The following is a 25454-nucleotide window of genomic DNA, read 5'->3' as shown; positions in this document are numbered from 1 at the left end:
ACTGTGGCTCATCGAGTCAGGGAGTCACAGTGGAGAATCAAACCCCCAACATCTGGCTCCACAGCAAGATTCCTAAATCACTGAACTATTCAGCAGTATTAGCCACCAAATTTGTTGATAACTTAAAAGTTTTAGTTCAGTTGAGACATTGTGCATGATTAATAAATGAACCGAATACAGTGCATATCATCGGAGATTATCTACTTGGCAATCTTGATAGCAGAAGTGAAATACAAGAATTTACTTCTACGTAGAGATGGAGATATTCATATTCATATATGAATACAAATATTTATTTTTTATTTTTTTCAAGAAAACTGGGAACTGATATGGAAAATGAGGATATTACTGTACGATGTATGTCAGTGAGAATAAAAGAACATTTCTATAAAATAATTTTAAGATGGTACTTAACAATGGTTAAACTGAGTAAATATTAAATATTTGAATGTTGGAAATGTGATAACAAAATTGGTACATATTTTAGTGTGAGAGGGTACAAAAATTTTGGAAACTAATTACTTAGGAATTAAGAGATATTTTTGATAGAGATATAAAGTTAAATCCAGAAATGGCTTTGTTATAAATATTTGTTACTGAAGATTATGAGTTTACAAGTAGAGAACTGCTTACTAATTTATTTAATGCGAAATTATTTATAGCTAGGAATTGGAAATCTAAACTTGAATCTCAACTGGAAGAATGGCACAATGAAATTTGGAATCTTGCTGTAAATGATAAATTGATTTGTATTCTAAAAGTTAAGAAAGGGGAGATAAAAAAAAAGATACTTTTATGATATATGGGTAGATATATTGAATTTGTGTTAATAAGAGGTAAAGTCCCAATACAAGGATCAATGCAGTTCTGGAAACAAGGACAATGAGAAGAAGAGCTCTCCAGAAGGTCCCGATGGTGGTGGGCAGCACGATTATTTTAGTTTGTCTCTTGTACAGTGGTGCCTTGACTTACAAACATAATCCATTCCAGAAGATGGTAGTAATTTGAAATGGCCATAAGTCGAAGCACCATTTCCCATAGGAAAACATTGACACGAGATTAATTCCGCCCGGAAAAAAAAATCACCAAAAAAACTCCCACAAAACACTGCAAGACCCATCGGAAATGTGATTAATCTGTTCCAGCCGAAGGGGAAAAAAAACCAAAAAGCAAACAGAGACTACAAGACCCATCGGAAATGCAAAAAAAAAAAACCAACCAAAAAGCAAACAGAGACTGCAAGACCCTTTGGAAATGCAAAACAAACATACAAACACACACACACAACCAAAAAGCAAAGAAACTCTACAAGACCCATCGGAAATGCGAAAAAACCTTGCAAGACCCATCACAGCATAGAAACATAACCCCACCACCCAGCCCAAGCCCATGCTGCAAAACCCACCCAGAACAGCCAGTTTTTAAAAAGCAAGAAGCAGCACCTTACCAGGCAGTCCAAAACTTCCTCCAAACACACACTCTCTAACCACTGGGGCAAAAAAGCTACAAAGCCTCTTTGCTACCAACGATTAGCAGTTTGAATTCCCCTCCTTTTTCCCTGCCTTTTTTCTGGTTGTAACTTAAAGCTCCGGTCACAAGTCGAAGCAAAAATTTGCGGCCAGAGCTGGTCGTAACTTGAAATGGTCGTACACCGGGATGTTCATACGTCAAGGCACCACTGAATTTTGTATCTTGTGTCAAATTTAAAAAAAGTTTTAAAAATGAATAGAAATATTCCTGATGCAGCTGAACCTAATGAGGGTCCAGGCCTCAGGACAGAACCATCCATTCATGCGACTTGACGCAGCATTGGTCCTGTTTGTCCTTCCAATGGTGCCCAGAGCCCTGTTCTCTTCCTGCTCAGCTGGCCACTCTAGGCAGGGGGCAGGAGAATGAGTGAGTGAATGGTCCGGTCCCTGGGGCTGCACCCTCGTTAAGTCCAACAGCATCGGAGATACTCATATACTAATACGAATATCCCCATCTCTACTTCTCCAAGTTCAGATTGCTATGAAGAGATGGTCAAGCTGGAGCTACCATGTATTCGCGAAGGCTTTCACAGCCGGGAGCTAATGGCTGTTGTGGGTTTTTCGGGCTCTTTGGCTGTGTTCTGAAGGTTGTTCTTCCTAATGTTTTGCCAGTCTCTGTGGCCGGCATCTTCAGAGGACAGAAGAGCACAGAGAACCCACAACAACCATGAAGCTACCATATTTTGGAAAGATTTTAAAAACATAATTATTTAATTTACAACTCGCCTTTTCCCCTTATAGGATTCATGGTAGCTTAAAATATGCATTTAAAAACAACTAAAGATAACCTCCCAATAAATTACCATATTAAAACACTATTAATAGATAACCCACATTAAAACAAGTACTGAATTATTGCAGTTTAAAAGCTTTAAAAAAAAACACAGAAAACAAATGCATCACTCCACATTAAAAGGCTCTTCCTTATCAGTCAATCAGATTATTTAAATAAAATGCCTTTGTCTCTTGGGAGAAGGACATCAAGTTGAGTGTTAGCTTATCTTCTCATAGCCTAGGAGAAGTTAATGAAAGGCCTTCTCTCTTGTCTTCGTCAAACATACCTGTGATGGGGGTGGTACTGAAACAAACGTTCTCCTAAGTATCCTAGGATCTGGCAGGCTTATATGGGGAGATACAGTTCTTCAACAGGCTAATAAAAATGTGAACTGTTCTTGTCCATCCTTGTCTGGATGGGGAAAGTTGCAACACGACTACTATTTGTACTAATCCCCTTCTCTTGGCAAGTGCTGGTAGAAAGGGAGTGAGCAAAGCACTGTGTGGGCTGCTGACTTTAGAGGACATAAGAGCAATATGGCAGCAATGATGACAACACCACCTTCTTATCAACTTTTTGACTGAGGAAACTACCCTCTACTTCCAACCTGACAGAGTACTGAGGACAAGAGTTTGCCTTTCACCATTCTCCCAAATCCTGTTCACCTGAGCAGCCTACTTGGAGCTGGGAAAATTGGCAGATATGGGAAGATACCCCTTCCTGGATTGCTGTCTTGTCATGGCGAGGGGGCTTGAGTAACTCAGAGAAGCTATGGGCTATGCCGTGCAGGGCCACCCAAGACGGACAGGTCATAGTGGAGAGTTCTGACTAAATGCAATCCACCTGGGGTATGAACCGGCAATTCCACTCCAGTATCTTTGCCAAGAATGCCCCATGATCAGAAACAAAAGGCTAAAAGATATGACGCTGGAAGATGGGACCCTCAGGTCAAAAGGCGTCCAACATGCTACTGAGGAAGAGCGGAGGACAAAGGAAAAACCAGAGATCTGTTCAGGAAAATTGGAGATATTAGAGGAAAATTTTGTGCAAAGATGGACATGATAAAAGACAAAAATGGAAGGGACCTCACAGAGGCAGAAGACATCAAGAAGAGGTGGCAAGAATACACAGAGGAATTATATCAGAAAGTTTTGGATATCCCGGACAACCCAGACAATATAGTTGCTGACCTAGAGCCAGACATCCTGGAGAGTGAGGTCAAGTGGGCCTTAGAAAGCCTGGCTAACAACAAGGCCAGTGGAGGTGATGGCATTCCAGTTGAACTATTTAAAATCTTAAAGGATGATGCTGTTAAGGTGCTACATTCAATATGCCAACAAGTTTGGAAAACTCAACAGTGGCCAGAGGACTGGAAAAGATCAGTCTACATCCCAATACCATAGAAGGGCAGTGCCAAAGAATGCTCCAACTACGGACAATTGCACTCATCTCACACGCCAGCAAGGTTATGCTCAAAATCATACAAGGTAGGCTTCAGCAGTATGTGGACCGAGAACTCCCAGAAGTACAAGCGGGATTCCGAAGGGGCAGAGGAACTAGAGACCAAATTGCCAACATGCGCTGGATTATGGAGAAAGCCAGAGAGTTCCAGAAAAACATCTACTTCTGCTTCATTGACTATGCAAAAGCCTTTGACTGTGTGGACCACAGCAAACTATGGCAAGTCCTAAAAGAAATGGGCGTGCCTGACCACCTTATCCATCTCCTGAGAAACCTATATGTGGGACAGGAAGCAACAGTTAGAACTGGATATGGAACAACGGATTGGTTCAAAATTGGGAAAGGAGTACGACAAGGCTGTATATTGTCACCCGGCTTATTTAACTTATATGCAGAATACATCATGCGGAAGGCTGGACTGGAGGAATCCCAAGTTGGAATTAAGATTGTAGGAAGAAATATCAACAACCTCAGATATGCAGATGATACCACTCTGATGGCGGAAAGTGAGGAGGAACTAAAGAACCTTGTAATGAGGGTGAAAGAGGAGAGTGCAAAAAACGGTCTGAAACTCAACATCAAAAAAACTAAGATCATGGCCACTGGTCCCATCACCTCCTGGGAAATAGAAGGGGAAGATATGGAGGCAGTGACAGATTTTACTTTCTTGGGCTCCATGATCACTGCAGATGGAGACAGCAGCCCCGAAATTAAAAGACGCCTGCTTCTTGGGAGGAAAGCAGTGACAAACCTTGACAGCATCTTAAAAAGCAGAGACATCACCTTGCCAACAAAAGTCCGAATAGTCAAAGCTATGGTTTTTCCTGTTGTGATGTATGGAAGTGAGAGCTGGACCATAAAGAAAGCAGACCGCCGAAGAATGGATGCCTTTGAATTGTGGTGCTGGAGGAGGCTCTTGAGAATCCCCTGGACTGCAAGGAGAAGAAACCTATCAATTCTAAAGGAAATCAACCCTGAGTCCTCACTGGAAGGACAGATCCTGAAGCTGAGGCTCCAGTACTTTGGCCATCTCATGAGAAGAAAAGACTCCTTGGAAAAGACTTTGATGTTGGGAAAGTGTGAAGGCAAGAGGAGAAGGGGACGACCGAGGATGAGATGGTTGGACAGTGTCATCGAAGCAACCAACATGAATTTGACACAACTCCGGGAGGCGGTGGAAGATAGGAGGGCCTGGCGTGCTCTGGTCCATGGGGTCACGAAGAGTCGGACACGACTAAACGACTGAACAAACAAATGGGAAGATACCCCCTGAACTATACTATGCCTCTGGGTATGTGCACACATCAAACATATATACTAGAAAAACATGTTGTGGATTTCTTGGAGAATCTGTTGCTCAGTAATATAACAGAGGACTTCTACCAATGCTCAGGTATCCCATTGTCTGTTCCTCCCTCCCTGAGCCCCAATAATGAAGATACTGGAGTAGAGATGGGGAATTCATATATGAAAACGAATACCCTGCACAGGTGGACATAATGAGGGTCCAGCCCCCTCAGGCTGGACCGTCCACTCATTTTCCGCTGTTGCCATGAGCTCCGTGATCCTTTCCTATTGCTCTGGAGCTCGTGGTCTGCAAGCCAATCTTCAACCTTGCAGTGAGGCTCGTCCTCCCACCTCCTGCCAGGAGTGGCTTGCAGACCGCGAGCTCCAGAGTGAAAGGAAAGGATTGTGGAGCCTGCAGCAACAGTGGAAGGTGAGTGGATGGTCCGGCCCCAGGGGGGCTAGAGACCCTCGTTACGTCCACCTGTGAGGGAGTATTCGTATTTGTATATAAATACAAATACAGTACCCCCATCTCTACACTGGAGTTAAAGCATGATAATTCTAATCCCAACCTTCAGTAGCCATTTAAATATGGCTTTATTACTTGGTGCCTGCTGTTTTGAATTTGAAAATACCTTGGGGAAAAATGCAGGAGATTTCCAGCAGCATGGCTTCCCTAGTTTTTATGGTGGATCTAACCACTTCATAGTTATAGTTGATGAGTGGTTTCTATGTTTTCCCCTCATGAGTGAAGGGTGGAGGCAGTGTTTTGCACTCTGTCTTTTTGGCAATCTTTTTTTATTAAAGCTGTTATTCACTGACCCTGCAGTTCTACCTTTCAATCCTGCCACTCCTGAGAGCTTGAAATCTGCATTATTGCCCACTTCTGAGGTGCAGGCCCCTTGGAGACCGGAACAGCCCATGACTACAAGGTTCAAGCTGGCTAGAACCCTGAATAAAAGCATCTCGTTTAGGGAGCAGGGATATATAGCACTGTTGTTTGACTAGTCTTAAGACCACAGTAAACATAGTGCACTCTTCTCTCACAATCACATCCATTAAATATCAAAGTGCACACCATATGGAGAGACAGTGCCATGTATTGTGACTTCCAGTGAAATTCATAAAAAAAAAACATAAAGACAGGCTTCCAGATTTACCTCATGTTTAGTGGAAATTCTTTGACTTAAAGTATCTGACTGACTGCCTCTTTCTGTGTTTCTACACTAGGTACAAACTTTATGCTCTACTTCTAAATATCCAGGCACCTCACATCACTAAAGACTAAAAGCCCAACTCTAATACAGTGGGGTCTTGACTTGAGAACTTAAGGCGGTTCTCAAGTCAAAACGTTCTCAGGTCAAATCTGCATTTCCCATAGGAATGCATTGAAAACCATTTGATCCGTATCTGCTCTTTTCCGTCCACAGAAACTAATGGGAAGCTGCTATTCCGCCTTTGACCACTGGAGGGGGATATTTTGTTTCTTTTTTTCTTAGGTCAAGAAAGGTTCAGGGAAGGCAGGGAAAATACAGTCCAGGCAGTACAGTACCAGGCAGTCTGAAGACTGTCTCCCAATCCACTCTCTAAACGCTGGGAGGAGTGAGGAAGCAGACAGGCACCCTTTTCACTGGCCAACAGTTAACTGAAAGTTCAAATTTTGCACTTTGCCTGCCTCCAACATGGCTTTTTTTCAGTTCTTAACTCAAATCTAAGTATGTAAGTCAAGTCAATATTTTCCTACGAGACTGGTTCTTAAGTCAAAATGTTCTTAACTCAAGCCGTTCTTAAGTCAAGACCCCACTGTATTCATTACACACAGCTGTTAACAGACAGCTGCAGTCTAGATACAGGCTAGAATACTGTAGTGTGTTCTCTTGCATCAGTAGACATGCAAAGAAACTTCAGCATTTTAGAACTAACTTTATAAGCCCATCTTCCAGGTAGACATCTGCATAGAAGGAGTGGTCATCATTGATAATTCGTCCACCTTTAATGAGTAGGCGATCACTCTGAAGGGAGGAGAAAACAGAAACAGTGGAAGGAAAGGAAAAAAGAACAAGAACAAGAATTAGGTCATATAACTTAGATAAAACTACTATATAATCTTCAGAAGAAGAAACTAAATTAGCCACAAGATATAAGCATGACCACTGGCAAGCGGTGTTGGCAGCTGCTTTTCAGCAACATCAGGAAGCATCATCTTACCATTGCTCAGGTAGGGATAGCTTCAGTGACTGAAATCCTGCTTATGGTGTTTGCCAACTCCTTCCATTTCTCCCTGATAAACAAAGTGATAAACAAAGCTGCAGTTCTCTGCCAGTCTGCACCTGCACCACTGAGAACTGTGGCAGGGGTGCTTTGTTTACCAAGGAGAAATAGATGGGAAACTACACTTGGGCTTATACTATGAACAGGATTTCTGTCAGTGCATCATTATAGACATTCTTCTAACTATTAACTTTCTATGCCCTGCCTGGAAGGTCATGGGTTCCTCTCCTGACTGACAAGTACCAACATCAATCCACGTACAGATGATCACAAATAGTGATGCCAGCTAAGAGGAGTGTCACCTGCTTCCACATCCGGAGAAGGAGGCGGCCTTTTGTGAGGTCTCTGTCCCTCACACACACTGATCTTTTAGTTCATGTTTTCCAACAATTTGGTTTTCAGTGTTTCCTTTAAATTTAGATCAGATGTACTGTTACTTGCTGATGAGAATCCAGTAGGAAGGAACCATGTACAGAAGGGCAATCCTGGAGGATGTTTTACCCCTTTGACAGGGTGTCTGGTCACACAACTTAATAGTGCATGATTGAGTGCATGATAGAATCATGCACAAAAAAGAGGAACTTATTCGCACTAATTACTGTTCTAAATGCAATTTCTCCCAGCAGAATTTCTGGCCACCATATTTTTCTAGTATGTTCTTGATTGTCATGTTCAGTGGTTATATCTTATACTGTAGCACTGTTTTGTTTTGTTTTCTACCGTGTTATTGGAATTTGTGTAGAAAGGAATCAAACCTGTTAATACATGAATAAATGTTCAAGATGTGTGACAACTACAGCCATAACTAATAATTTTAGAGCAAGGGACAAGCACCACTGCTATTGCTTTTTCAGTACAACCAGCTGCTTCTCTGGAACTGACAGACAGGCCTTCAAAGAATATACACAGGAATGACTTTTGCATGCCCTCTCCCCCCATTGCATGTTGCTTCCAAAAGAGAAGGGGGAAAAAAGGTAAGCATGCTGCTTATATATCACCCCATAGTGCTTCAAGCACTCTCTGTGGGGTTTACAAGTTAATTATGCAAGCTACACATTGCCTCCCCAGAGAGCTGGGTACTCATTTTACCGACCTCGGAAGGATAGAAGGCTGAGTCAACCTTGAGCCGGCTACCTGGGATTGAACCCCAGGTCGTGAGCACAGTTTTGGCTGCAATACAGCAGTTTAACCACTGCGCCATGAGGCTCCATGACCACCTCTGCCAGGACCATCCAGGTGCAGAATTTAGTAGAAGGAGCAGCAGTAGTGTCCCCGCCTCACTCCTATGAGACAAATTAAAATGGACCACAGTAGGTAGCTTCCTTGCAGAAAAAAACTGAGTGAATCCAGCAGCAGTGAAGAATAATGACAGGGCATCCCCACACCCTGAAAAATGAAAAGGGAAGCTGCCTAACCAGTTTTCTTTGTTGGGGGATGAGTAGTGATGGTGACAGCAGTAGTGGTGGTGGTGAGGACTGAGAGCAGGCAGTGACAGCCAAAGCTACTGGATTGTGTTGCTAGCTCCTGCCGTTGAAGCGGAAAAAGCAGCCACACGCACAGATATCTAGCTTTTTCTTCAATCCTGAGCTCTGTGGGGTGTCTCTTACATAGAGAGTAGCCTGGAAAATCACAGGTTTGGTGGGGGGGGGGAGGGGGAATGGCCAGTGCAAAGCTGCCTCCTTCTCCATTTAGATAAAAGCAAGAACTCTTTAGAAAAAGCAACAATAGTCTAATAACCCCCCCCCCCAATCCCTCTCCTCCCTCTGGCTTCACACACTGTTTAATAAAATTGCTTCCTGGGTATTATTATTATTATTATTATTATTATTATTATTATTATTATTATTATTATTATTATTATTATTATTATTATTATTATTATTATTATTATTATTATTATTATTATTAGTTCTCATCAGCAAGGTAAAAGTTGTGAGAGTTGACCTGCCAAATCAAAGCTTAGTTGTCTGGGGAAGAAAGGCAATTCTACACCTTAATTTTAAATATATTGCTTATAAATAAGAAACAGCAAAATCTACAACCTACTTTTAAACTCAAGCTACACCTTAATGGCATAGCTTTTTCAAATTTGATCTGAATAAATTCACATATCAGGATCCCTAATACTGAGGCAAACATATTCATTTGTTTTCAGCACCGGACAGCACAACAAGCCCATTCTACCAAATCCCTTCTGGATTCTTGCATGTACTAGATTGCTGCTAATTAAAGAGTTCCTACTTTGATTTTGAGCCATGTGAAAAGCCACCCAAGCATGTGCAATGAGATTATGTTTCAGCAATAAGGAACTGAAGTTGCTAATTTTGTAATCTTTAATTAGCAGCACTCTGCCGCTGCAAGTGATCTAATTTTCTTTGGAAAAAACTTGTGGGAAAAATTGTGACCAGAGGTTTATAACTCCAACCAACATAAGAAAACTGTGCAGTTGAATTACCGTATTTTTTGCTCCATAAGACGCACCTCTCCATAGGACGCACCAAATTTTTAGGAGAAGAAAACAGGAAAAAAATCTGTTTTCTTCTCCTAAAAATTGGTGAGCCTTATGGAGAGGTCCGTCTTATGGAACACAACCTAGGACCCTTTGGAGGCTCACCCAGACCCCCTGAAGGCCAGAGGGGGCAAAATCACCACCTTCTGGGGCTCTTTTGAGGTTTGGAAAGCTTTAGAAGAGCCCCAGAAGGTGGCAATTTCGCCCCCTCTAGCCTGGTGGGGGGGCAGGGTGAGCCTCCAAAGGGTCCTAGAGTGTGTTCCAGGACCCTTTAGAGACTCACCCTGCCCCCCCGGGGGTCAGAGGGGCAAAATCGCCACCTTCTGGGCTCTTTTAAGGCTTGGGAAGCTTCAAAAGAGCCCCAGAAGGTGGCGATTTTGGTCCCTGGACCCGTGGGGGGTGAGGGTAGCGTGGCAAGGGTCCGAGGGGGCCTTCCAGACCCTTGCCACGCTATCCCCCCCACGGGGCCAGCATGGGCGAAATAGCGACCTTCCAGGACCTTTTGAGAAGCTTTCCAGCCTCTCAAAAGGTCCTGGGAGCTGGCGATTTCGCCTGCGCTGGCCCCGTGGGGGGGTAGCATGGCAAGAGTCTGAGGGGGCCTTCCAGACCCTTGCCACGCTACTCCCACGCCCCCACCCCCCACGGGACCAGCATGGGTGAAATAGCGACTTTCCAGGACCTTTTGAGAAGCTTTCCAGCCTCTCAAAAGGTCCTGGGAGCTGGCGATTTCGCCTGCGCTGGCCCCGTGGGGGGGGTAGCATGGCAAGAGTCTGAGGGGGCCTTCCAGACCCTTGCCACGCTACTCCCACGCCCCACCCCCCACGGGACCAGCATGGGCGAAATAGCGACCTTCCAGGACCTTTTGAGAAGCTTTCCAGCTTCTCAAAAGGTCCTGGGAGCTGGCGATTTCGCCAGGGCTGGCCCCGTGGGAGGGCATCCTGGCAAGGGTCCTGGGAGGCTCCCTTGGACCCTTGCCACGCTACCCCCACCCCCCATGGGGCCAGGGGGGGTAAAATTGCCAGCTTCTGGGAGTGTTTGGAGGCTCCCCAAGCCTCCAAACACTCCCAGAACCTGGCGATTTCGCCAGGGCTGGCCCCGTGGGGAGGTGGGGGCAGCCTGGCAAGGGTCCTGGGAGGCTCCCTTGGACCCTTGCCACCCTACCCCCACCCCCCCACGGGGCCAGGGGGGATAAAATCGCCAGCTTCTGGGAGTGTTTGGAGGCTCCCCAAGCCTCCAAACACTCCCAGAACCTGGCGATTTCGCCAGGGCTGGCCCCGTGGGGAGGTGGGGGTAGCGTGGCAAGGGTCCTGGGAGGCTCCCTCAGACCCTTGCGACGCTCCCCCCCCCATGGGGCCAGTGGGGGCGAAGTCACCACCTTCGGACCATAAGACGCATAGACTTTCTACCCCCCTTTTGGAGGGGGAAAAAGTGCGTCTTATGGTGCAAAAAATACGGTACTACTATTTCAAAAACTTTAATGAAAACAATTAGTTCCCCCCCCCCCCCATATGTTGGTTATCTTCCCACCCTCTTCCATCACCACACTTTGTGATGAACCCATCTAACCATCTATCCATCTGGGCTAAATAGCTGCAACCAGCAGGGAGGCTGAAAAGGAAGCAAAATTTTAATGAAAACGTTTTACACTAGCAAAGTACAGTCTGTATGACTCTGGCATTGGTCATGTGAATAAATGGATGGGTCATGTCCACAAAGCCACTAAAAACTCAGAAAAGCAGTGGTAACACTACAGTTTTACTGAACTATGTAACATCTCTGATGAGTGCAGCAAGAGATATTGAGCAACAAACCAAATCAGTATTTCATAAGGCAACTCAAAAATAGAGATGACGCAAACAAAAAAAATATAACTTTGAAACTGGACCTCAGATCAGCACCAAATGTGGCATACACATAGCAGCCAGTCTGCTCTTGCTCTTTGCCAGATTAGGGTGTATTTGACCAAATGGTTTTGAGGTTGTGAGTTTTCAAAAGAAACTGCCCCCCATCTGCAGACACCAGTGACCTTTTTGTTTGCAGATGTATTTATTTAACTTATATGCCGCCCGCACTACCCAAAGGTCTCTGGGTGGCTTACAACAATTAAAATATTTAAAATTAAAGATTTAAAACAGATGAAATATATTGAAAATACCAAACTTACTTATCTTCAAAGAGACTGGTTAGTCCCAGGCCCCTTCTTTATTTAGAAAGAATTCAAGATTCAGGGAGTGTTATACTGAATCTGAGAAAAGGGGTTTCAAAGGGAGAAAAAATATCTGACTTTCTTATCAACACAAATATTTTAAACATAAACAATGTTCAACGTTTGAGAACTCTGAAGAGAGATCTGAGCTTTTTACCCTGCCATTCAGGACCAAACTAAATGACTTTCAGGATGACTTTCAGGAGGAGAACTGTTTAACTTGTTCCTGGCCAGATATTAAAAAGAATTTCTATTTCTGGTGTAAAAATATTTTAGAATATATTTTTAAGATAGAGAATAAATATTTAAAAGCTCACTCATTTAAGCTGTAAAATTACTGTTTTTTAGGTCTGTGGCTGAGGATGGTCTTACAGAGCTTTGATACCTCTTCCACCCATCTTGTCATTACACCATTATTCAGCAATTAAGAAAAACTGCAAAGATGATGTGTGTTATCAAATCACTTCTATTGTGTGGTGACTGTATGAATTATGGACTTGCAAAATGTCCTATCATTAAGAGCTCTGCTCAGATCTTGCAAATCAACATCTCATGCTAGATTGTTCTGTTCTCTCTTCCCACTGTCCCACCTTCCTAGAAATATTGTCTTTTCCAATAAATTCTGCACAGATCTTGCAAACCAGCAGCTGTGGTTCCACTACTGAGTCATCACATCTCATGTTAGGTTTTCCTCTTTCCCTACTTCTCCACCCCACTTTTGCTAGCAATATAGTCTCTTCTGGTCACTTCTATATTTCCATTATATGTACATGGTAGGATAGACTTAGGTTACTCATTTTAGTTCTAGTGAGAGTTCAGGCTTGACTTGATTGAGCGTCCAATTTTCTGGCTGTCTTTCATATCTGTACAGCTCTCCTCTCCTCCAACACACTTAAAATGAGTTCATTTTTGCCCCTGTCTTTCCTCAGTCTTTCTTTCACATAGCATGGATAATTTTGACCTTGGTTTCCAGTGACACTCTTTGCTAACTACAACCTCTCCCTTTTTTATTTCAGAAGGCAAAAGAACAACTTTTGGAAAACATGGTACTGAGACAGCTTTGCTTGCACTGCTTGATCATCTTGTTCAGGAGGCCAACATGCGGAGTGTGACCTTGTCTGTTCTCCTGCATCTCTCAGCGGCCTTTGATACCACTGACACCAGTATCCTCCTAGGCCAGTTGTCGGGGTTGGGGATTGGAAGTTCAACCCTACACGGGTTGCGTTCCTTCCTCGAGGGTTGGTCTCAGAAGGTCCAGGTGAGGGAGGTTGTTTCATCCCCGTAGATGTTGCAATGTGTTGTCCTACAAGGTCAATCATCTCCCCTGTGCTGTTCAACATCTATATGAAACTGCTGCAAGAGATCATCTGGGATTTAGAGTTCGCTGTCACCATTACAATAATGACATGCACCTCTATCTCTTCTTTTCTTCTTCAGCCATGGAAGCTGTGCAGACCCTGGAGCACTGCCTGGCTGCTGCCATGGACTGGATGAGGCCTAAGAGGTTGAAACTGAATCCTGATAAGACAGAGGTCATTTTGCTAGTCGGGAACCTGGACTAATTAGATGGTTTAGATGGATCAGGTGTGAAATCTGGATGTGCTTCTGGACCTGGCTCTCTCAATGGAAAATCAGATCTCAGCTGTGGGTTGGTCTGCCTTTTATCATCTGAGGCAAATTGCACACATTCAGCCCTGTCCTGATGAGAAGTCTCTAATAACACTGGTCCATGCACCTATAATCTCAAGAACAGACTACTGCAGTGCTCTCTACGTAGGGCTGCCTTTGATGGCAGTTCGGAAGGTGCAGCAGGTGTAGAACGCAGCTGTCAGGCAGGTTTCTGGAGCAGCACAGTTCAATCACATATCACCTGTCCTGGCAAATCTGCACTGGCTGCCTGTACGCTTCTGAGCGCCTCTCCTTCAAAATGCTTACTTATCCCATCCATATACTGGGATGTTGTGGGAGACAACCCAGAGGGAGGCCTGCAAATCTGCCACTTGAAACCAGGCCTTCTATGTGGTTACCACATCACTTTGGAACTCACTTCCACCTGAGGTATCATTAGCCCCATCCCTCCTTTACTTCAGGAGACACTCTAACTCTTCTCACAAGTCTTACCTCAAAGTAATCTTGCCAACTGATTATTTGGTTGGGGTTTTCTGCTCATCAACCTGCCCTGTTTTTGCCTAATACTGCTATATTTAATATTTTAAAATAATTTATAGTCTTTATTTGTTATTTTATTTTCATATATTATGTTTCTTATTTGTTATTTATGTAGTTGTTATTGGGATTGTTTGTATTTTATGTTATTGTGATTTGTCACCCAGATTAATGGCTCTGGCACTAGTTGGGTGAAAGGAAGGAAGGAAAGGAAAGAAAGAAAAGAACGCAACATGTTCATAGAGCTTTTGGTCTGGTATAGCTTTTCTTCCTCAGGTTGGCTAACCCAAGGACAGGGTTTGGAAATTGGAAGACAGCTTTCTAGTCTGCATTCTGTGGAGAGGGCATGGAAACATTAGTTTGTTTACTCAAGAGGTTAAAGGGTGTGTAAGTTTCTCCATTATATGTGTTGGACCTATTCACACTTTTGCTTCACCGTTTCATTATTGCCGAAAGAGCTATTCAATGTATTTTGGTACAGGGGGGACTACAGCCACATGTAATCTGTTCTTGCTTCTGTCTTCTTCCAGTAACCATTGTACATATATGCTCATCTTCTGGAATCCTCTAGCACTGGGTAATTCTAGATGACGGAAGTTTCTGTTGCAATTTGTGTGTAACGCTTATATGTAAAACTCTTGTTTTAAGAAGCCTGTAAATTCAATTCTTTAAAAAAAAAACACCCTCCAGTTTATGAATATGGGATAGTGTGCTTCTGTGCCCATGAATCAAAAAGACAGGAAATGGCTCAATATTGCTGCATTATATCATTCCAGTGTTGCCAGCAGGAAAAAGGATGCCATGCTTTACAGAGCAAAGGACAGCCTGAATATTGACAACACCAGTGGCAGCAGTCCAGATGGTCTAGGATACCCTCTTCTGCTTACACTTGTTGAAAAACAGCCCTGACAACTGGTTAGGTGTTCAGGTGAGAAGTGGTGAACTGATGAAAGAAGGAGTTGGCTTCTGGGATTTTCCCTTGCGTGGTGTCACTTTGTGATTGGCTCTCAAGGAAAAAAGATGACTACGCCCTCCTCCCCCCACCCCAGGAAAAAAGCTTACATTTAAAAAAAATAAAGGAGAGTTGAACAAGGCAAGGTGGCACTGCCATTTATTTTACTAACACTCATCAGCAGATGTAGCTGCAGATGCTGATTGATGCTCTCTACGTTTTGGTGCCTTAGGCTAGCCATTCTCAAGCTTTTTCTTGGCCATGGCCATAAACACAATGTGAAAGACATGCAGGCCAAATCAGGATTGTGTAAGTTGCACAAGGTACCTTAGAAGGTGGCATGTGAAGAATTGTTTCCTGTCTGTGGCCCTCTTCAAAGGTGCCAGGACACACACACACACACACACCAGGCCATACAGCCCCCCCCCCCCTCAGAATGGCTGCCTTAGGGCAAAGTCCTCATTATTTCACCCTGGCTGCCACCCCTGCTGCCCACCACCACTGGCTGCTGGGCTGACAGCTGCTCTTGGGCATCAGCAGCTACTAGGTGGGGAGAGCTCTCAACCCCTCCTCTCCCCTGTTGGAAGGGCTTGCCCTTTGGCCCTCCCCAACCCAGGGCACCTCTCCCTCCCGGTCCTCTCTCATCCACTGGGGCCAGGAGCTGCTGGTGCGGCTGCTGCGCCCATCCTTCCACCGCAGCCTTTTGCCAGTTCGCACTCCTGCTCGAGCCCCCGCCCCGCCCCTGGCCACCCCTTCCCTCCTGGGGCCAGGCTTCCTTTCAGACACGTTTCTAGCGGGCAGAGCAGGTGCTCGGGCGGGCGCGCGGACCTTCCCCCGGCAGCTCCCTGCCTTTTTTCAGGCGCCGCGCGCGCTCCCGCCGCAGCCCCGCCGGTCCCCTCCCTCTTTTGTTCTGGTTCGCACGCTTCGTGCCCTGGCTTTCAGGGCAACACCTTCCTCCGGCAAGGGCTGGCGCGTGTCCCCGCCTGCCCGTCCGTCCGGCTTTTTGAAGGCAAGGCTCACGCAACCCGCTTTGGGATGCCAGAGAAAGCCCGCGGCGACTCTCCGGGAGGCGCCTTGCCTCGGTCCCCTCCCGTCCCACGCCCCGCACTGGCTCCAGCAGCGCGCGGCAAAGGCGGCGTGCGGTTGCGCCCCGCTTCCGTCGTGACCCCCCCCCCGGGAGAAGCGCGCCTTGCGAGGCGGCCGCCCCAGCCCAGCGCCTTCCCCCGCCAGCCCGCCTTCGTCGCCCGTCCCTCGGGGTCGCCGGTCGCACGGCCGCTCGGGTTTAATCCTCGCCCCGCCCGAGTCCTCCGCGCCAGCGCCGCCCCGCCCCGCCTCTGCCGCTGCTCACCGTAATGTGCGGGATGCTCTTCTTGCCCTGGTAGCCCGACATCATCATCCCTGCTGCCAGAGGGGAGCGCGGCGGCGGCGGCGGCGGCGGCGGCGGCAACAAAGAGGCGGCGCTCTCCGGCCCCGGTCGGGGGATCTTGCCGGGCGCGGGGGCGGGGCGAGAGGAGGGCGCTGCCGATTTCTGGCCGCCCGTTCCGTGGGTTGCGCTGGATCAGGGGCAGGGATCTCCCCGCCCCGTGGGACGAAGCGCGACGGCGAGCTCCGCGTAAAAGTGGCGGTGGCGGCGGCGGGGGCGGCAGCGCCTGCGAGAGCGTGGCGCCCGATTTGTTCGCTGAGCGCAACCCAGGAAGCGGTTCCTCGGCTCCCGGCTCCCCCCTCCCTATCTCAGGCCTCCAATACCGGCGGGGCCGGAAAACGCCCCCTCTCCTCCCCCCCCCCACGCCACGCCACGCCGGCAAAGAAGGCTCCGGGCTTGGCAGCGGGAGGAGGTGCCGGGCCTTTTGGCGCCTCTCCGCTGACGGGCACGAGCGCCCTCGGGTTGGCGAAGCACGTTGACCCCCGAAGGGTCGGTTGCCGGCACCGGCGCCGTCCTCAGGCCAGCCAAGCGAGGGCAAGGAGGGCGGCGGCAGGGGGTCCTCTGGGCCTTCGCGGGGCGTCGAAAAGGAAAGGCGGGCAGGGCGCCCTTGGGGTCCACTTCCCGGCTGCCCGGTGTGGCTGAAGCCCAAGGGCCAGGGCCCCTCCTCGGTCACGGAGAGGGGAGAAGGGAAACATCCCGTGCCAGAGCTCCCTCTTCCGCGTGGAGATGCGCGGAGATGCGGGAAAGAGCGCCGGATACCGGCAGGCAACATTTGGCATCGTGCCCGCGCACGGTCCGGGGAGCTAGCCAAACCAATTTGATCGGACAGAGCAGCAGCTGGAGCAGCTGCAGAGGATACAAACCAGTGCACACTCTGGGAAGCTTTGCCTCTTCTGCCCCATCCTCCCATCCTTAACCTCTCTTCTTCTGCAAAGGGCAGGAAACTGGGCCTTCCTTTGCAGTCTCTGCCTTTTGCATCAGCAGAACAAGACCAAGTGAACTAGCTGGTCTAGTAAGTTGTGGCCCATCACCAGGGACTTGCTTTGTACCCAAACACAGTCACTTCAGTATGTCTGTTCCAAGCTCTGACTCAAGATCATGATTAAGAAACTGGTCCTTGAGCCTCTGAGGCAATTCAAAACAGATTTTGTTAGAATTTTTTTAATTGGGTGGCATGGCATCTCAAACAGAGATGATGCACCTAGGATGAGAAGAAGCATGGGATATTGAGGTGGGAAAACCCATAGAAATGGCTTTAGTGAGGTTCCAAAGGGCTTGCCTTCCATTGTAAATTATGCAGACAGCAAAGGAAAAAGATAATAATTTGTATCAATGGTTTTTGTAGGTCTTTCAGGCTCTTTGGCCGTGTTCTGAAGGTTGTTCTTCCTAACGTTTTGCCAGTCTCTGTGGCCGGCATCTTCAGGTGATTATGGGTGATTATGGCCTTGTGGCTGGCTCTACCCAGCCACAAAGACCAGTGATTACTACACACAAAAGACCAGCTAATGACACCCATCAATCACAGTGGCAGATAATCTTTCCTCCTTATCACAACAATACACCCACAACAAAAACACACTGATCACCACAATCACCCATCTCCTGAAAAGCACAAAAGCTGATCTCACAGTCTTAAATACTCAACTCCCAAACAAACTACACCAGAGCACAGAGTGCTGTCCTCTGAAGATGCCGGCCACAGAGACTGGTGAAAGGTTAGGAAGAACACGGCCAAAGAGCCCGAAAAACCCACAAACAACCATTAGATCCTGGCCGTGAAAGCCTTCACAAATACAATTTGTATCAACATTGATGCAGTGAATGTGCCTATAGCACTTGGAAAGTGATGCTCCATTACTGCTAGAGGGTACCCTCTCTTTACAGATTACCTTGTCCATTCTGTGAAGACAGGAGACAGACATCCTATCTGCACATGGAAGATATCAAATGGAGGCTATTGTGCTTTGGGCATATCTTGAAAAGAGAACTTGCTGGGGAGGAAATACAGTACCCCAATAACACTAGGAAAAGACCTGAGCACGGCTGTTAATGACATGATCTTCTAGAGGTTGTTAATTTGTAGAACTGCCATAAATCAGAATAGATTTGATGGCATATAATAACACAACTGTCTCCCATGCCAATGGGGTCTTAAAGCAGAGTACTATGCAATTGCTGGTGGCCACATACAAAGATAAGATTTATGGGTAACAAAGTCAAACACATTTTTACAAGATAGTAATATACTGTATAATATTAACTCAGTTCATTTTAATAGCACTGCCCTGCGGACACCGCCTTAAATTGCTCGTGTAAGCTGACCATGATCAGCCATTTTTATTTATTTACTTTATCAGTGTATGTTTTGCCTCTATGCTGCAGCAGCAATTTTGCCAGTGCTGGCAAGATGAAATTGGGGCACAGTAAGAGCTTGTTGAATGAAGTAGTCAAGGAAGGAGCACAACTTCCTGTTGCCTGCATTTGATGGCCCTTAACCATTTTGATCAAATATATCCTCAGGCTTGCGCCATATTCCTCATGGATGCTTTATAAAGGGACACGTTTCTTTGTGTCTTTATGCCAAACACATGGATCGGAGAAGCAAATATATATAAAAACTCAGTCACTACTCCCAGGTGTGTACTTGCCTTGTTTTTAGTCATATACGTACAGTGATGCCTCGCTTAACGGGCGCCCCATTTAATGATGAAATCGCATAGCGATGAAATCGCTTTGCAGCAATTTTTGCTGCACGGATTATCGTCGCTATGCGAGGCATCACTGTACTCTATTTGGCAATTACTGGACTAGGTGAAAAGGGATTTGTCTTGTAACATGTGAAGTAACCTTGGGAACCAATGAAGCTGACCTTCTGAGAGAACAATTTATAGTGTAAATGAGTTTTCCATAATCTCAATCAATCAATCAATCAATCAATCAATCATTCAATCAATCAATCAATCAATCAATCAATCAATCAATCAATCAATCAATAGTGTGTCACTCTTAAATTTCAAAACTTATGTGAAATGCCTCAACAGGAAGCACCAACAGCTCTGTATGCAAACAAAAGCCCTGAGAATGGCTGACACATTAAGGGGATATTAATCCTAAGTGGTTTGGAAGTAGAAGGGGTGGGGCAATAGTTCAGACACAGTCATTTGGGGAGTAGATTCTGCGAGACTAGATTTCATCTTCTTTCAGTTTTAAGTTTCACTAACTGGAGCAGGCTTGGGCTATAACAGGATACTAGGAGGCACTAACTAATATTTTGCCTGAATATGAAGTTCCACTTCCAGAATAGTCACCCCAGAATAGGAAAATATCTAAGATCCTAGATTTATGTCCCAAGAACTCACAGCTGTGACCTTGAAAAATGCTTTGGTTTTCTAAAGACTTCAACACAGGGAACAACTACATAAAGTTACGTGATCTTCCTTTTGCCAAGAACTATTTGGAATTAAAGTGGAGCCTCACATATGTACATCAGCAAGCCATACACCATTAGCATATCGTCCTGCACTGTAATTATATGTTGTTATTTATTTCAGTGGCACATGGGAAAACCTTCAGTTCTCGTCAAATATCTTAAAAGTCTGTTGATTTTAAATAGATTCAAAGCATATTTCTCTGGGGTGATGTGGAGGTACAATTGTAAATATACCAAAGTGCCAGAGGTGAGGGACTGAGTGCCCTGGATATGCTATGATACCAAAGGGTGACTTGTCTACACTAGGTGGCCAAACAAGATGGGTTCCTTGTCCAGCTCATTAAGCCCTCCTCTCAGCCCTGACCAAAATTCACTGGGTCTTTGTGCTGCTCCAGTGCCTTTCTTTTGGAAAAGCTGTACAGCTTGCCAGTGACACTAGTAAACTGCTGAGCTTTTGATTATTATTATTATTTGTTTGAAGGAAAGGTCAAGTAGAACAGAGGGTTGGTATTGCTTGCTTAGCAAAACTGCACAGGGATACTTCTGGAAAAAAACTTGGCAGATTTTACAGGCCTCATAACTTTTCTGATTTACAGAACTGGCCACCTTTGAGCTAGTACCCGCACCCTCTCATTTCTTCATCCCCTTCCCGGATCCCTGAGGTCAGTGCCTATGGTGGCCTGATATTTGCTCCCACGCTGGAGGCACTGAGAACCAAGGCATCTTCTTTCTGGGTTTTTCATTTCTTGGCTCTGCGAGGTGTTTCAGCAAAGGGGTGGGAGGGCTCTGATTTTAGGCACATCGCAGGTCCCACGGACTTCACCGTCCTAGGGTGAAGTGAGATGCTGTGGGCGTATGATCTGCGACGCTTTGGACTGAATAGACAGGTGCTGCTAGACAGGTGCTGCTGCCATGCCTCTCGTAAGTCCCCTCCCCGATTTTGCTGGCAAGAAAGCTGCAGTGAGCCCTGCAGCGGGGAACCATGGCTAGGGCGTCGGATCGCCTTCAGAGTGGGTGGGAATGGGGGCAGGTGGGGTGGACTCCTCCCTCCACCCCACCCCCACCCACCCCCGTGCCGTGCCGTGCGGCGGCAGCCCTTCCCCCTCCCGCGGTCCCAGCTCCCACCCCCCCACCCCTCCGCCCCCACGACAACCGAGCGCCTTCCTTTCTTTACCTTCCCATTGTCCGGGCTCTGCAGCAGCTCCTTCCCGAGGGGGTACCTGATCTCGACGCCCGGCGCCTTGTAGTCCCTCTCCCCGCTGGGAGAACTGATCACCGAGCCGGAGATCTCGCTGACGTCGCTGGCCGTCTCGCTGTAGTTGTCCCCGCCGGCTCCGTCCAGCAGGTCGTGGCGGCTGCCGCTGCGCGGGGTGCGGGAGCCCTTCTTGCCCACGCTGTAGGCGTCGAAGTCGATGGTCTTGTTCTCGTAGGCGCCCTCCACCGAGGCGAACATGCCGCCGTATTTTTGCCGGGGCGTCTGCGCCGTGGTGCCCGGCCGGGCCAAGTACACCGGCAGGTCGTTCTCCGTGTTCCAAGTCCTTTTCCGCTCAGCCATGCTCGCTCGCGGTCTGGTGCGCGCCCTTACCGGGTGCCGGTGCCGCGCCCGCCTCGGAGGGGAAGCATGCACCTCGGTGGGCCGGACGGGGGCGGCGGCGGCGGCGGCGGCGAGGGCCCTTGGCTGGCTCCTCCCGGGCGGGGGTGGCGGAGCCGCTCGGAGCTCCCACGCGCTTCGCCTCCCTGGCCCTTCCGAGGAGCGAAACTAGCTCGTTAGCAGCGGCCCACGTGAGATCAAATACAAAGGGACGCGGTGGCGGGGAGGGGAGGGGAGGGGACTGGAGCAGCCGCGGACGAATCGGAAGAGCGGCGGCGGCGGCAGCAGCGAGGGGGAATGGCGACGCACCAGGAAAGGCCGCGTTCTCTCGCTCGCTCGCTCGCTCTCTCTCTCTCTCTCTCACACACACACACACACACAAAAGCAGAGGTGCGCAGGCACAGGCCCAGACACACAGGCTCCTCCCCCTCCACTTCACTCCACCCCGTCCCTCCACAGGCCTCGCTGCCGGGGGAGCGCCCTGCCGACGGCTGCGCAGCTGGGTTGCAGACCCCCCCCTTTCCCGCCTTCTGGAAGAGGGGGGGCAGCAAGGTGAGAGAAGGCCCCCCCGGGGGGGCAGCCCCCACGGCAGAGCTCGGCCTTCTCTTGCTAGGGAGAAGAGGCTGCCGCAGAGACCGCGGGGCTTCAACGCCTGCGGGCGCGGGGGGGGGGGTGGCGGCGGCGGGCCGAGGCTGTGCAGGGAACCGACGAGCGGGGGCGCCCGGGTGAAGGTAGGGGCGGGCGAGAGAAAGGCAGCGGGGCGCCTGGTGTCTCCTCGGCGGGAGGCTCCGGTGGCGTGGGAAGCTGACACGGAAGTGCTCGCCCCTCACACGGCCTAACGCTGCACGGCCTTCCACCTCCTTTGAAAGAGGCCCCCTTCCTCGGCCGCTCCCCGCCGGCTGGCCCTCTCCGCTTCTCCCCCCGCCGGGACAGGGCGCCCAGACCTCAGACGCGGCGGGGCCGGGAGTGGGGAGTTTCCAGGGAGCTCCCAGGGGTTGTTCCTCTTCCCTGGCCTTTCCCAGGCTGCTGAAGGACGGGCGAAAAGAGGGCCAGCCTGGCTGCCCCTTGGCATCAAGCACGGGCGTGTTCCTTCAAGAGGAAGGCGGCATTGCTAGACGGGTTTGTTGCGCGAAGCCCGGTTCTGGCAAGAGAGGAAGGCGCGGCGGACTGGAGAGGGGAGAGAAAGGCTGGCCTCCGTCCCGCTCTCGCTCACTCGGTGAAGGGAGCTGTCCGTTCAGCACCAGCCAGGGGCGGGGCTGCCTCCCCTCTCTGCAGCCCAGGGAAGTGCTGTGTACGGAGATCCGCAGCGACTGAAGCAGCCTCCGGGCCCCGCAAGAGCCGAAAGCTTCGGAGTGGCCCAAAGGAGAACTGCCAGGGCCTTGCACAGCTGAAAGCTGCACCGTCTGGCTTAGAGGATCTTGCCCTGTTCCTAGTGTTTGAAGACCATTTACGGACAATTAAGGCACGGCATACAAGTTGGTTGGCTTTTCTTCTTTCCTCTGTTAAAGGACAGTAAACTCTGGCACTAAAAACAGGTCCTGTGACTCCAGTCCCTGAGGAGCGCACTGAGACTACAGTTTATATTATAGTTGCTTTATGCCATGTAACAACAGCTCACAGAAACAGTTTAAATAAACTATCTAAGTAATAAAGCTCTACTCCTTACTCCATTATCTTTCAGCACTAAAAACAAACAAGCACCGAGCAGGCAGGTCTGATTTCAACTCATCACTCAGATAAGAAATAGAGCAGTTCAAGAGATGAACTATCAGCTTATCCCATCCTCAAAACCACGTCACTGTCCCCACTTTCTATTTAAACCAGTCTGGGCCTGTGATAGCTATACTATAAACATAATATTCATTTATTTAGAATATTTTACCCCACGTTTTTCCTTTAAAAAATCCTTGAAAGACAATATTTGAAGTTTCGAACAATGAGTATAATGAGGCATCTTACATAATTAAAAAGCAATATTAAAGCTAGAAGCAATAAGTATACAAATATTTTAAAAAAGGGGGGGAGTCACTCTGAGATATGGAAACCCCAAAAATGGAAAACACAGCCTCCCCTCAATAATCTAGCTACCTGTGTGTGATTTTTTGATGGATTGTTAGGTGGCAAGTAGAGATAGATTTGGGTGTCATCCGCATACTGGTGACACTGAACCCCAAAACTCTGGATAATCACTCCCAGTGGTTTCATGTTGATGTTAAATAACATAGGAGACAAAACAGAACCCTGAGGGACCCCACAGGTCAGTGGCCAGAGTGTCAAACAAGAATCCTCCAACACCACCTTCTGAGTTCTTTCCTCCAGGAAGATGAGAGCCATTGTAAAACAGTGCCCCAAGTCCCATTCTGGAGAGATGGGTCAGGAGTATTGATGACCAATATTACTGAAAGCCACTGAGAAGTCCAGTAAAACCAACAGGGACACAGATCCCCTATCCAGTTCCCGGTGTAGGTCGTCCACCAAGGTGACCAAAGCCGTCTCTGTCCCATGACCAATCCTGAAGCCAGATTGAAATGGATCTAGATAATCCATCTCATCCAGAAACTTCTGGAGCTGAGAAAACACAAACCACTCTAGCATCTTCCCCAAGAATGGGATATTAGATACTGGTTGGTAATTATTCAGTATTGTGGGGTCAAAAGAGGGCTTTTTAACCAATGGTCTTACTATCGTCTCCTTTAAGCATGAAGGGATCCTACCGTATTGCAAGGAGCTATTCATCACTCTTCCTACCCAATTGACCAGTTTCTTTCTGGCAGCTTTTTTGAACCAGGAAGGGCAGGAATCCAGCCTGCATGTGGTAGCCCTCACCTCCCCAAGGGTCCTGACATCAGGCTGCAGAAGCTGAAACCCACTCATTAACACTGGGAAAGCAGGGGCTACAGTTACATTCACAGGACTTGAATCAACTACATGATTCGGGGAAATGGAAGTCTTCCTGCTGAGAAAAGTGGGAGTTTAGTAATCATCTCTGTTAGGAGCAGCAGTTCCGAGGTGCTCCTGTCACTGTGCTAGTCACCTGTAACGAAGGGTCCTGTGGCACTCTGAACAAGCATTTGTGGACTTTTGCCCACTTCAACAGCTGCATGAAATGTCATATGAAATTTCAGATATTCTTTAATTAACAAAACCATTTTCAGTTGAACGTTTTGTTTTACATGCTTTCACTTGTTCACTTGGATCCCAAACTGAACAGTTGAACTGTTAAGGACCATGTGCTATTTAGATGTGTGTTCTCTCCACAGGCATGTGTAACATACACATTTTCTGGGAATATGCATGTGAAAGTACCTTTGAACTTTGGCAGAACAGTGTCCAGGAAATTGGTCCCAGTAAGCCACATTCGCACCGAGCTATTTCACAGGACAAAGTGTTATTAGCAGGCAAGCATCCAGATATACAAATAATTGCAACGTGGAACAGCAAGATGTCACAGCAGAGCACAACAGGGAATAAATTAGCTTATGCCTGGTAAAGAATCATATACACACTACACTAGTAAAGCATACAATGAAATGACGTTCTATACATCCCATTTTATTAACAAAGAAAATCCAGCTTTTATACATTAGAACTATGGATAATCTAGATAAATAATATGTTAATATCATAGTGGAGCTCAAAGGTTGTACTAGAATTCAAGAGATAAATGCAAGGAGCCTCAGTTCCAAAATCTATACCATTTTTTTTCTTAATTATTTTTACATTCATATCTAATGAAACCGAAGGGGGGGGATCTCATGTTTATAAGATGTCATGTGAATGTTCCAAATGCCACAATTTCACATAATGAGCCAACATTAAATATTGCCCTCTATTAAATGGAGACATTACTGGCT

At 47.3% G+C, this 25454-nt stretch overlaps 1 protein-coding gene across 2 annotated transcripts in view; it reads right to left on the bottom strand.

Annotated features, from left to right (window-relative positions):
* Positions 1 to 21752, bottom strand: part of CRMP1 (collapsin response mediator protein 1) — a 63158-nt gene extending 41406 nt beyond the window's left edge. The window contains exons 1-2 of one of the 2 annotated variants that reach the window (XM_073000966.2): positions 21184 to 21752; positions 6976 to 7064 (exon numbers count right to left, since the gene is read on the bottom strand). In XM_073000966.2, the coding sequence (XP_072857067.1) occupies positions 6976 to 7064; positions 21184 to 21564 (470 nt within the window). In that variant the 5' untranslated portion in view covers positions 21565 to 21752. Of the gene's footprint in view, positions 1 to 6975; positions 7065 to 16504; positions 16666 to 21183 lie in introns of those variants that run through there. The other variant, XM_073000967.2, reaches the window with a different exon arrangement.
* Positions 21753 to 25454: the final 3702 nt, after the last annotated feature.

Source organism: Pogona vitticeps, chromosome 5 (genome assembly GCF_051106095.1).
Source record: "Pogona vitticeps strain Pit_001003342236 chromosome 5, PviZW2.1, whole genome shotgun sequence".
NCBI lineage: Eukaryota > Metazoa > Chordata > Lepidosauria > Squamata > Agamidae > Pogona > Pogona vitticeps.
The sequence above is the reverse complement of the archived record's forward strand: the minus strand, read 5'-3'. Positions and strand labels throughout refer to the sequence as shown.